General features: G+C 35.3%; 1 protein-coding gene and 1 long non-coding RNA gene across 2 annotated transcripts; one reads left to right on the top strand and one right to left on the bottom strand.

The window, feature by feature from the left end:
• Nucleotides 1-2,533: 2,533 nt before the first annotated feature.
• Nucleotides 2,534-10,261, bottom strand: LOC103512493. The gene is made up of 4 exons (XM_008477253.2): nucleotides 10,070-10,261; nucleotides 9,277-9,537; nucleotides 8,317-8,366; nucleotides 2,534-2,666 (listed from the first exon to the last, which is right to left on the bottom strand). The coding sequence occupies exons 2-4, from the start codon at nucleotides 9,524-9,526 to the stop codon at nucleotides 2,547-2,549; spliced, it is 420 nt and encodes a 139-aa protein (XP_008475475.1). The 5' UTR covers nucleotides 9,527-9,537; nucleotides 10,070-10,261; the 3' UTR covers nucleotides 2,534-2,546.
• On the top strand, nucleotides 10,075-11,012 carry LOC113468779. Its single transcript, XR_003392409.1, has 3 exons — nucleotides 10,075-10,135; nucleotides 10,293-10,504; nucleotides 10,634-11,012. It is a non-coding gene; the product is annotated as an uncharacterized LOC113468779 (long non-coding RNA).
• Nucleotides 11,013-12,036: the final 1,024 nt, after the last annotated feature.

Genomic DNA, 12,036 nt, shown 5'->3' with positions numbered 1-12,036 from the left:
ACTAAAATTAATCATAAATTACTTTCAGAAGTGCTTTGATGACACACGCGCCTGTTTTTTTATATATAGTAAGCTCTACATCTCTACAACTACCTAACAAATTTTAAAATTTATGAGGTGCCCAATTGCCCATATTAGGATTTTTAGGGTTTGACCTGAGAATGTTCATATTGGAGTTCCACTTAATTGAAAGGTGACCATTTTCACTACTCCACAACCGAGAAAGTTCTGTGTGAAGCAACTTTCCAGTCTCACTAGTAGTCTAGACGGGTTAATGGGTATTAACAAAGTACATAAATTAAATGTAGGTACTTTATATGTAGGTACATGAGTATAAAAGTTTACCTACTCGGTCATTCGTGACCATTTTCACTACTCCACAACCGAGAAAGTTCTGTGTGAAGCAACTTTCTAGTCTCACTAGTAGTCTAGACGGGTTAATGGGTAACAAAGTACATAAATTAAATGTAGGTACTTTATATGTAGGTACATGAGTATAAAAGATTACCTACTCGGTCATTTGCATTTCATGGAAATATGTAATAATGATGTAAGACTAAAATTAATCATAAATTACTTTCAGAAGTGCTTTGATGACACACGCGCCTGTTTTTTATTTATTATTATTTTTTTTATTTTACATTATTATCAATTTTTACCTTTTCCAACTCCTCTTATCTGACCCTTTTAACGTCATAAAAATTATATTAAAGAGTAACGGTGGTGTACCTACCGTCTCCTCTTCATCCAAGTTCTGGTCGAAATTAATAAGAGTTGCCAAGGGACATTAAAAAATAATAACAAGTATAAATATTTACTCTCCAATAGTGCAGGAAAGAGTATAATATATATTTAACGTTAGCTTTTTTCAGGCGTATATCACGTGGGAGTTTTGTATATAAGGACTTTATCAAATTGAGACATTTTTATGCAGCAAAATATCTGTGTAGAAATCAGTGCACTGACGTCAATGTGTACCCGATTTGTCTATGGAGAGATCGGCGAATTACGATCTGTGATCTGTCTGAAACGTTGCCACAAATGAAGAAACGTTGAGATTCATCTGTTTAAGGTTACTGTAACTGTACACGTGTCTTTTGTACATTATGAAGTTCTAGAGGGGGGTCTACAGTATATGTACATATTCCATACATGGGTATGAAAGTAATAAATAAAATACAAGCATGTTCCTATTTTCATTCAAATATCCTATGAGCTGGTATAAAATAAACACTGGGACAAGAAATGAATTCTTTTTCTTCTCTATGAGCTTTAGATTACATACTTATCTGTACATAGATCCCCAGGATACTAATAATGTTACGTATGTAATATGTATGCCTATGTAAGCATGCTGCAATTTGAATCTACATACCTTATACTGACCTAAAAAGCAAACGAAAAATACACCTGGCGCCTGAGGGGAAGAGGAAGCTATTCCAGGAACACAATAATAATTACAGTAAAACCTCGATTATTTCAACCTCCATTATATCAACTCTCTATATTATTTAAACTTCAAAAATCGGGGGTTTTCCTTATTTTCCTAGGAAATCCTACTTTATCAGAGGAAAGAGGTCAAATAATGAGACTAATGACGAAGAAAACAATATCGAAGACGTGTTTCTTGTTTGTTTCCTAGTTTGTTTTATTTAATTTCAAAATAAAAGGGTATTTCTTCCCTATTTTGTTCTTTTTTATCACTAAATTTGGCCTTATTTGCATTGTTTTATACGGAATTTCGATAATAACGATAATTTCAACTTTTATACAGAACCTCGATAGTTTCAACTACCCTCGGTCCCAATTAGTTGAAATAATCGAGGTTTTACTGTAATTATCTGTACTTGTTCGGTTGTTTCATTCAATACATAATACTCGTATGTATATTTTGAGTGAAATTTTAATTAACTTCAGTGCACAGTGCAAATTGCGATCTAATGGACACATGGTCTTGATTGTGGAAATAATAACTATTAGCAAACAGCTTGATTGTTAGATAGTTTGCGTTTTAGTTTCCTTAGAAGAAAAAGAAAAATTCCGTTGGTCCTCATTTTTCCTGCTCTATGACTTTGAAACATCACCCAAGTAAGCGCAACAGATCTATTCTCCCATCCTGCCCCTGATGTTATCATAATATTATCAGTCCAAACAAAACTTTTTCTTCCAATAAAAACAATAAGATTGCATGCAACCGTCAATATCATGGAAAATGTACTTTGCGCGTACAAAGGTCTTGGGATATACTTTTGTCTGGGATATACTTTTGTGTGTAGGTAGCTGGGTACACAGTTTCTGTATCAGAATACTTGTATATAGCGTTAGGTAGAATTTAACTTTTTCTTCCAATAAAAACAATAAGATTGCATGCAACCGTCAATATCATGGAAAATGTACTTTGCGCGTACAAAGGTCTTGTCTGGGATATACTTTTGTGTGTAGGTAGCTGGGTACACAGTTTCTGTATCAGAATACTTGTATATATAGCGTTAGGTAGAATAAAATTTCTCTTAGTCATATAAACATAATAGGTACATATATAATTTTTATTCGTAATTGTAGATATTGAAGTTAGGGGTAGGGTATTCGTCCAAAGTTCCCAAGTACTTGACATACTTTTCAACATGCAGCAAATACTTGCAGTCTTCAGTTACCATAAAATTCTCCAGAAACTTTTATACGGAATTTCGATAATAACGATAATTTCAACTTTTATACAGAACCTCGATAGTTTCAACTACCCTCGGTCCCAATTAGTTGAAAAAATCGAGGTTCTACTGTAATTATCTGTACTTGTTCGGTTGTTTCATTCAATACATAATACTCGTATGTATACCTATTTTGAGTGAAATTTTAATTAACTTCAGTGCACAGTGCAAATTGCGATCTAATGGACCACATGGTCTTGATTGTGGAAATAATAACTATCAGCAAACAGCTTGATTGTGAGATAGTTTGCGTTTTAGTTTCCTCTCCTACTTTTTGTAAGCTGGGTTGATTATGTATTTACTTATACATGTCGTATTTCATACTTCCCCTTCGGATTTCTATAAAATTAACGTACCTATAATATCTCTAGTAGAGCGGTCAAACTTTCTTGACTTGATGGGGTAGAGCGCTGCCGCTCTCCTTAATTTCCTGTATGATGTTTTATCATACAGGAAATGATTTAAAAGTAAATCAATAATAACAAAGATAGCTTAGAATCTTAGATAGCCACAAGTTTCTTGTTATTAGAATAATACAATAAGCATTTGAACTTTCCGAAGATATCAGGGCAGAGTTAATGGGGATCCGCTGATTTACGAGCCGCAAGTTACAAATTGGGAATATTATCTTTTCGTTGGTTGACAAGAAATGAGAACTATTACAAAAGAAATCGTGTTATTTTGCTTACAAGAAAAACGGTATGAATAGTTTTCTGACAATGACAAATAATAAATAGTTAAACTTCAAGCTCGAACTTTTCAAACTCAGATTGGAAAAATATCAAGGGGGCGAAATATACATGTCGTATTTCATACTTCCCCTTCGGATTTCTATAAAATTAACGTATAATATCTCTAGTAGAGCGGTCAAACTTTTTTTCACTTGATGGGGTAGAGCCCTGCCGCTCTCCTTAATTTCCTGTATGATGTTTTATCATACAGGAAATGATTTAAAAATAAATCGATAATAACAAAGATAGCTTAGATAGCCACAAGTTTCTTGTTATTAGAATAATACAATAAGTATGTCGGTTTTGGCAAAAGTAACTTTTTCTTCCAATAAAAACAATAAGATTGCATGCAACCGTCAATATCATGGAAAATGTACTTTGCGCGTACAAAGGTCTTGTCTGAGATATACTTTTGTGTGTAGGTAGCTGGGTACACAGTTTCTGTATCAAAATACTTGTATGGTGGAATTGTAACAAAGATAGCTTAGATAGCCACAAGTTTCTTGTTATTAGAATAATACAATAAGTATGTCGGTTTTGGCAAAAGCTATATTGGAAAGTGGAAACTAATTTAAATTTGAGTGTTTGGATACAAGTAGATAAAGACAGGGGAATTCAAAAATCGGGTACCTCGTGCTTCGCCCCCTAGATATTTTTCTGATCTAATGGACCACATGGTCTTGATTGTGGAAATAATAACTATCAGCAAACAGCTTGATTGTGAGATAGTTTGCGTTTTAGTTTCCTTTCCTACTTTTTGTAAACTGTGTTGATTATGTATTTACTTATACATGTGGTATTTCATACTTCCCCTTCGGATTTCTATAAAATTAACGTATAATATCTCTAGTAGAGCGGTCAAACTTTTTTTCACTTGATGGAGTAGAGCCCTGCTGCTCTCCTTAATTTCCTGTATGATGTTTTATCATACAGGAAATGATTTAAAAATAAATCGATAATAACAAAGATAGCTTAGATAGCCACAAGTTTCTTGTTATTAGAATAATACAATAAGTATGTCGGTTTTGGCAAAAGCTATATTGGAAACTAATTTAAATTTGAGTGTTTGGATACAAGTAGATAAAGACAGGGGAATTCAAAAATCGGGTACCTCGTGTTTCGCCCCCTTGATATTTTTCCAATCTGAGTTTGAAAAGTTCGAGCTTGAAGTTTAACTATTTATTATTTGTCATTGTCAGAAAACTATTCATACCGTTTTTCTTGTAAGCAAAATAACACGATTTCTTTTGTAATAGTTCTCATTTCTTGTCAACCAACGAAAAGATAATATTCCCAATTTGTAACTTGCGGCTCGTAAATCAGCGGATCCCCATTAACTCTGCCCTGATATCTTCGGACAGTTCAAATTTTCCTACATCAAGCAGGAAAAGCTGCAGGAAAGTGCTGAAAGTTCCTTACAATTTTAAATTACCGTTTGATTTTTAATAACTTTATTTACGTATTGCCGAACTTTTTCTAGTCACAGGTTAAATTTTGTGCACCTTACTGAGTCACACTGTATTACCTTGATGAACCCGTGCACCCGTGATGTCATCGGCTACAGCAGAGTCTGGTGTCTATCTCCATCGATGCAGGTCGCAAAGGTTCCACAACTCTCTATCTTGGGCATCTCTTTTCCAGGTTCTTCCAGCGACTTTCACAAGGGCAACCAACGAAAAGATAATATTCCCAATTTGTAACTTGCGGCTCGTAAATCAGCGGATCCCCATTAACTCTGCCCTGATATCTTCGGAAAGTTCAAATTTTCCTACATCAAGCAGGAAAAGCTGCAGGGAAGTGCTGAAAGTTCCTTACAGTTTTAAATTACCGTTTGATTTTTAATAACTTTATTCACGTATTGCCGAACTTTTTCTAGTCACAGGTTAAATTTTGTGCACCTTACTGAGTCACACTGTATTACCTTGATTTACCTTGATGAACCCGTGCACCCGTGATGTCATCGGCTACAGCAGAGTCTGGTGTCTATCTCCATCGATCATCGATGCAGGTCGCAAAGGTTCCACAACTCTCTATCTTGGGCATCTCTTTTCCAGGTTCTTCCAGCGACTTTCACAAGGGGGTCCTCCCACACCTCATTGCTGGTCTTCTGACTAATCTTTTAAATTGTCTTGGACACCAATTGGTTAAACGATATGTCCAACGGTCGTCTTTTAGTCACACTGTATACTTGCAACAATTTTAGATGCACATTTTATATCATTCTAATACCTACTATGTTCCCGCAAGCCACAATATATGTATAACCTATGTAAAACAGGAAAATAGGATGTAAGAGGATTAAAAACATTGATTTTAATTTTGTGGGTAGGGTTAGCAATCTACTAACATGCGAAATGTATCATCGACATATTATGTACCTCCATAGGTAAATTAAACTATGGAAGGTGCATTTAATTTGGAGTATTTAAAGCGACATTTTTGACAGCCAGCTTCAATAACAATCAAAGCAATTTTATACTTAGCATGTACGAGTGCAGCTTAGAAAAGCAAACCCTTGGAAATATAAAAAAAGCATGGATGTATCTTGAAAAGAAGCAACATGCTAACATGGTTTTCTTCTGGTAAATGATATCCACATCAGCTTCAGCTGCTCCAGGGCTCTCAGATACAAGAAACAGCACAGAAAATGCAGAACTAAAAGTGAAATAAAACCATGTAAAATAAAGTACCTGCTTCAGTACTAGCTTACCTTCTTTACCTCAAACATGAAAAAAAGATCAACCTTTCTCACAAATTAAGCCCTGCAATTCATGTGAACTTTGACCACTTTACAACCTTTGTGAGTATCACATTGATACTAACTCTGAGGTCTACAACAATCAAACATTATCTCTGAGCATACTCGAATAATAAACCCGAACAGTCTCCAAGCGTTCTCAGAGGTAACATGAGATTGTAGAACCGAGAGTAAGTGCCTCCTTTGCTATTCCTTTCCACGTCAATTCTACTAATTTTATATGAGTTAATGAGTACACCCAAAATCTAGAGAGCATAGAAAAACTTCAAATCTGCCTACTGTAATACTTGATTCGGTCACAAGGTTATTTAAAGGGTTGAAATTATTTTCAAATGAATGCTCTGGTAAAGTTTTTATCACTATAAAAAGATGGATGATGATGAATATTGCACAAAGTTCTATCACAGACGGTCACAAGGTTATTTAAAGGGTTGAAATTATTTTCAAATGAATGCTCTGGTAAAGTTTTTATCACTATAAAAAGATGGATGATGATAAATTTAATATTGCACAAAGTTCTAACACAGCCTTCCAGTTCTGACATGCTACTACAACCTTCCTCCCTCCCGGAAGAGAATTACCACGGGCTCGATAGCTGGCAGAAATCACATCTGTTCCAGTGCTTTCTAAAAACAAAAAAGAAAATATACTTAAATCCAATAAGAATAAAAGCAACTTCGAAAATTGAAATCCCAACAATGTTTGAGATTACTTTGCATTCTGGTAACAGATATGCAGAACTAAAAGTGAAATAAAACCATGTAAAATAAAGTACCTGCTTCAGTACTAGCTTACCTTCTTTACCTCAAACATGAAAAAAGATCAACCTTTCTCACAAATTAAGCCCTAAGGACTTCAAGATAAGGCCTTTGTGAGGTAGGTTTTTGTCCAATATGATACGTTGGTAGGTAGGTATATTAATGTCGGTCTCCCTACAAGTTAAAGGCTATATATAGTTAAAATGTGAAAAATACTGATAGATACCTGAAAATAATAGCCTTGTCTCTCTTTCGAACACGAGTGCATTTGTTGGTTGCCCTCTGATACTAGGTATGTATTCCTACTTATGTATTTTAGTCATATGCAGACACAATTTGCATTCTGTCTCCCACTTTCACCATTTTGCCGCTCCATTATGAAATCAAGTGGGCGAGTGTCGACAAAAGTCGAGAGGGCCACATTATTCATTTAATTCAATGAAATAAAGTCCACATTGAGTTTCAAGTTAAGTTATTTCAAAGGATTCTAAATGGCGAACAATTATGTGCCCCCTGTTTTTAACGGTATAGAATTTCCACTACAATGCACTTTCCCCAAGGTCCCTAATTGAAACTCCGGTTTACATAATTAAGTAGGTGTCTCTCTGAGCCTTTGAAGTATTTTTCTTCGAAGGTTTCCATAGGGTAGTAGGTAGTTTGAATTGGATAACGTTTGAATTTCCCCAAGGCCCTAAAGTCCTAAACGAATTCTCGAATGAATTTCCTCTAATGTTTAGGTAGAACATAAATAATGTAGACAACATAATGCAATGTAGAGATAGACGATTGCAAGTAATGTTCCCCAAGGCCCTAAAGTCCTAAACGAATTCTCGAATGAATTTCCTCTAATGTTTAGGTAGAACATAAATAATGTAGACAACATAATACAATGTAGAGATAGACGATTGCAAGTAATAAAACCCGACTATGGCCTATAGACACAATATTTACACTGGTTTCGTCACAGTACAGGTTCTAATTTAGGAAAGTCGTCCAATATCACGTGACCGCGTGACGTCACCTTGTATACACACTCGGCAGCCCAGCATTGGCGCCTATATTCGAATTCTTACCGCCAGCCTAGTTAGCTTATTTGGTAGTGCGTCTGCCTTGTGAGCGCTAGGCCACGGGCTCGATTTCCGCCCGGGGCGGATTTTATCCTGATGGTCTAATTTAGGAAAGTCGTCCAATATCACGTGACCGCGTGACGTCACCTTGTATACACACTCGGCAGCCCAGCATTGGCGCCTATATTTGAATTCTTACCGCCAGCCTAGTTAGCTTATTTGGTAGTGCGTCTGCCTTGTAAGCGCTAGGCCACGGGCTCGATTTCCGCCCGGGGCGGATTTTATCCTGATGACCAGAAACTTGTTGAACATCTCATTTTTGTCGACATCGGGGTTTGTAGGTTCTAAAATTAGAAAGAAGGTGTGAGTGGTTTGAGTAGGGAAATCTTATATTCACAAGAAGTTTTGACCTTAGAGAGTACAAAGTAGGTACATACGTATACGTACCAACTAAATATTCTATTGGACACTGCTAAAGATGTAACTCAGAACTATTATTATTTGTATATTCTAACCGTGAAACTCTAGGAAAAGATTGAAGTAAAAGATTTGCATTTAGTATCACCTAACCCACTGAAGAAAAGTTTTAGTCTTATTCCTGCTATGTACTTACCTTGATTACAATTGTAGTTACCTACCAGGAATGTAGAGGTACATAAAAGAAACTTTTTTTTATCCTAAAAATAAACAATAATAAAATACATCTCACTACTTAGTCTTATTCCTGCTATGTACCTACCTTGATTACAATTGTAGTTACCAGGAATGTAGAGGTACATAAAAGAAACTTTCAATTTGAATCTGAACTTTTGGTTTGTGTTTTTTATTGAAAAGTTCAAGATTTTCAAGTTTAAGTAAATAATGAAAGCTTGTTCTGTCTTTTGTTTTCAACTAAACAACATTACAAGTCTTGTTGTTTTTCTTGAAGAATCTGTATCTGTAGATACTGACTGTCCAACTTGCCTTATTTTTATCCGTAGTTCAAAACTACGGTGAGGTGACGGAGGTAAGTACCTGGCTACCTACTACAATGAGGGAAAATTTTAACAAACATCTAATGGTAGGTACTGAATTGAATATTGATAAAGTGAATACGTAATGTCACTCAAACTGTCATTTAACAAGGATACAATATTTTGCAGGATATGTATGTAGGTGGCGGTGGCAGGTGCTGGCTACATAATAAATGCACTAAGGTTGTGTAAATAGGGACTGACACCTACTTTTTATTCGGCAAATAAATTTTTCATTTACCTGTTTCTTTTAGAATGGCTTTTACAAGTGTCTGATGTTGAACAGGATCAGTTTTACAAAATGGGTTCGAAATTTCACTTGTCTTGCTGGAATCAGAACAAACCAATTTTGCACTTTTTCCCTCTGGTCCAACAAGCAAGTCTCTGATCAGTTCATCGAGACATGAATTTGGGTTATTCCTGATTTTCATCTCGTTCAGTTTAGCTTCAATAATTAAGTTTAAAATTTCCGGTGCATTATTATTATTCATAACTGTGGAAACTGGAAACACAATTAGAATGGGTAAGATTTGAATATTTTGAGATTTTTTTTTAATTTAATTTTCATTATTCTGCTTTCTACATAGGTATTTGATAATGCTACTCCTTCATAAGTACGTACTTACATACCTACTTAGACTATACGAGTATACGTATACAGTGTCTCTCTTGAAACCAAAAATAATAACTACAGAAGGGGCACCTTCCTTCCTTTTACCTTTTTTTTTAAATTTATGTACCTAATCATGGTATTGAGTATTGAGATAATCATAAAATTGAATCCATTACAAAGAAAAGTACCTACATGATATTTGACAGAATTTGATATCCTTTCTATTAATTTCATTCTTGATATTTAGGAAGGAAAAAGTAAATATTTGTAGCTACTACAATACACTTGTCCCGGGGTCTACAAACACACTTCTGTTTTTGTTGCATCAAGACTTAAATAAGGAGACACCCTGAATCCTTCTAATATTCTAATATAGGTACTCGTATAGATACTTACGTACTTTGGCATTAGAATACCTTACCTTTTTAAAAGAACGGGCCTCGCTTATATTAAAACTTTCAAGTTTGTATATAATATAGTTATAAAGGTATATAATATGTATATTACACACTTAATATTTCGCTTTCTTTTGTAAATGAAATATGAATTTAATAAAAGAAGCAAGTACATATTACCAACATGTTTGGAGAAAAAGTAACAATGCCGACTGCCGAACTAGGTATAAATATAATATAGTTATAAAGGTATATAATATGTATATTACACACTTAATATTTCGCTTTCTTTTGTAAATGAAATATGAACTTAATAAAAGAAGCAAGTACATATTACCAACATGTTTGGAGAAAAAGTAACAATGCCGACTGCCGAAGTAGGTATAATTTAATTTAAAATTGAAATTTTCGAGTGGCACTAATATGGAAACTGATGAAATATCAGGGTAAGCAGTGGGTAGGTGGTAGGTACGGAATACGGATATACGTAGGCAGTCGTTAGCATTTCTTTATTAACTTGATTTTTATTCAAAAATTGAAATTTTCGAGTGGCACTAATATGGAAACTGATGAAATATCAGGGTAAGCAGTGGGTAGGTGGTAGGTACGGAATACGGATGTACGTAGGCAGTCGTTAGCATTTCTTTATTAACTTGATTTTTATTATTATTTATTTTACCTTATACAATTTAGCGCCAAGGCCATTTGCAGAGTATAAACTTATAATGGCTTCCACAATAATATATTTTGAGTCTTATTTGTTTTCTAATACCTACTTAAAGTACCTTTAGCCAGCACCGATAGCTCGGTCGTTAGAGCATGGCTCGTACCTGTTCTTACGTCGCGGCGACCCGGTGCCGCGGGTTCGATTCCCGCCCAGGGCGGATTTTTCCCTGATGGGGAAACATTCGTTCCTGGATCGGCTGGCTTTCCTCTTTCCTGTCTTTCTTCTCTCTTCGCTCTCCGGGATGAAAGACCTAAAAAAATTAGTTAAAGTAAAGTCCCTCTATCAATCCTCACACAAAAAAAGTACCTTAAATCTAAGAAAACACGTCGCGGCGACCCGGTGCCGCGGGTTCGATTCCCGCCCAGGGCGGATTTTTCCCTGATGGGGAAACATTCGTTCCTGGATCGGCTGTCTTTCCTCTTTCCTGTCTTTCTTCTCTCTTCGCTCTCCGGGACGAAAGACCTAAAAAAAATGAGTTAAAGTAAAGTCCCTCTATCAATCCTCACACAAAAAAAGTACCTTAAATCTAAGAAAATGAAGATGGAGGAGTTAAATCAAACGAAACAGAAGTCAAGATTTCAGATAGAAATCACAAAGAAGACAATAGGTAGGTATATAGGCTTGTATACAAAATTTCAGGTTTCTAAATTCATCGGTTCAAAAATTAAGGTGGGGGGGGGGACTTTATGAATGCACTGTATATTCTTCGTCTTATATATTCCATTAAAAAAAGAACTCACACTTTAAATCGCTTTCAGATCTCCTTCCTGGATTTTTCCTTCGTGCTTTCTATTACACTACAGTAAAATAAATAGTCTATAACTCTATAAGATAGGAAACCTATGGATACCCATGTCTAATGATGCGTACTGGGTCTGAAATTTGCATTTGGGTGCATGTTTACATAATGTACTGAATCCATATTCCTTCCACATGCTTTTCAAAGTTCAGTTTGATTTTTCTAAAAGCTTCTTCCACAGCTCATATTAATTTGTTTATTTGTAGCTTATGGGAGTATACAAAATACGTATCTGCTGAACTTTTTTCTTGTAAGAATCACCTTGAAATTCCGGCAATGGGCTTATGATTTAGCGGTGAACCTCAGGGATGTAGGATTAAGGCAGGTTAGGAAATGCTGAAATTCACCTTAAAACTTATCTGGTGGGCAACTCTTATATTTTGTCATACCGGACCGATAATTTAACACGTAAAGTTGTAACAGGAAGTTGTGTGATGTTCACTCGAGCATTTCTTCCCTAATAACAC

This window comes from Diaphorina citri, unplaced genomic scaffold (assembly GCF_000475195.1).
Source record: "Diaphorina citri unplaced genomic scaffold, Diaci psyllid genome assembly version 1.1 scaffold845, whole genome shotgun sequence".
Lineage (NCBI taxonomy): Eukaryota > Metazoa > Arthropoda > Insecta > Hemiptera > Psyllidae > Diaphorina > Diaphorina citri.
The sequence above is the reverse complement of the archived record's forward strand: the minus strand, read 5'-3'. Positions and strand labels throughout refer to the sequence as shown.

Excerpts from the sequence above, each read along its gene's own strand:
- LOC103512493 (XM_008477253.2), bottom strand. The coding sequence starts at position 9,526 with ATGAATAATAATAATGCACCGGAAATTTTAAACTTAATTATTGAAGCT. Across the intron at positions 8,367-9,276 it reads AGCCATTCTAAAAGAAACAG|AACCTACAAACCCCGATGTC; the intron begins GTAAATGAAAAA and ends TTCTAATTTTAG. Across the intron at positions 2,667-8,316 it reads AGATGTTCAACAAGTTTCTG|GAGAATTTTATGGTAACTGA; the intron begins GTCATCAGGATA and ends TAAAAGTTTCTG.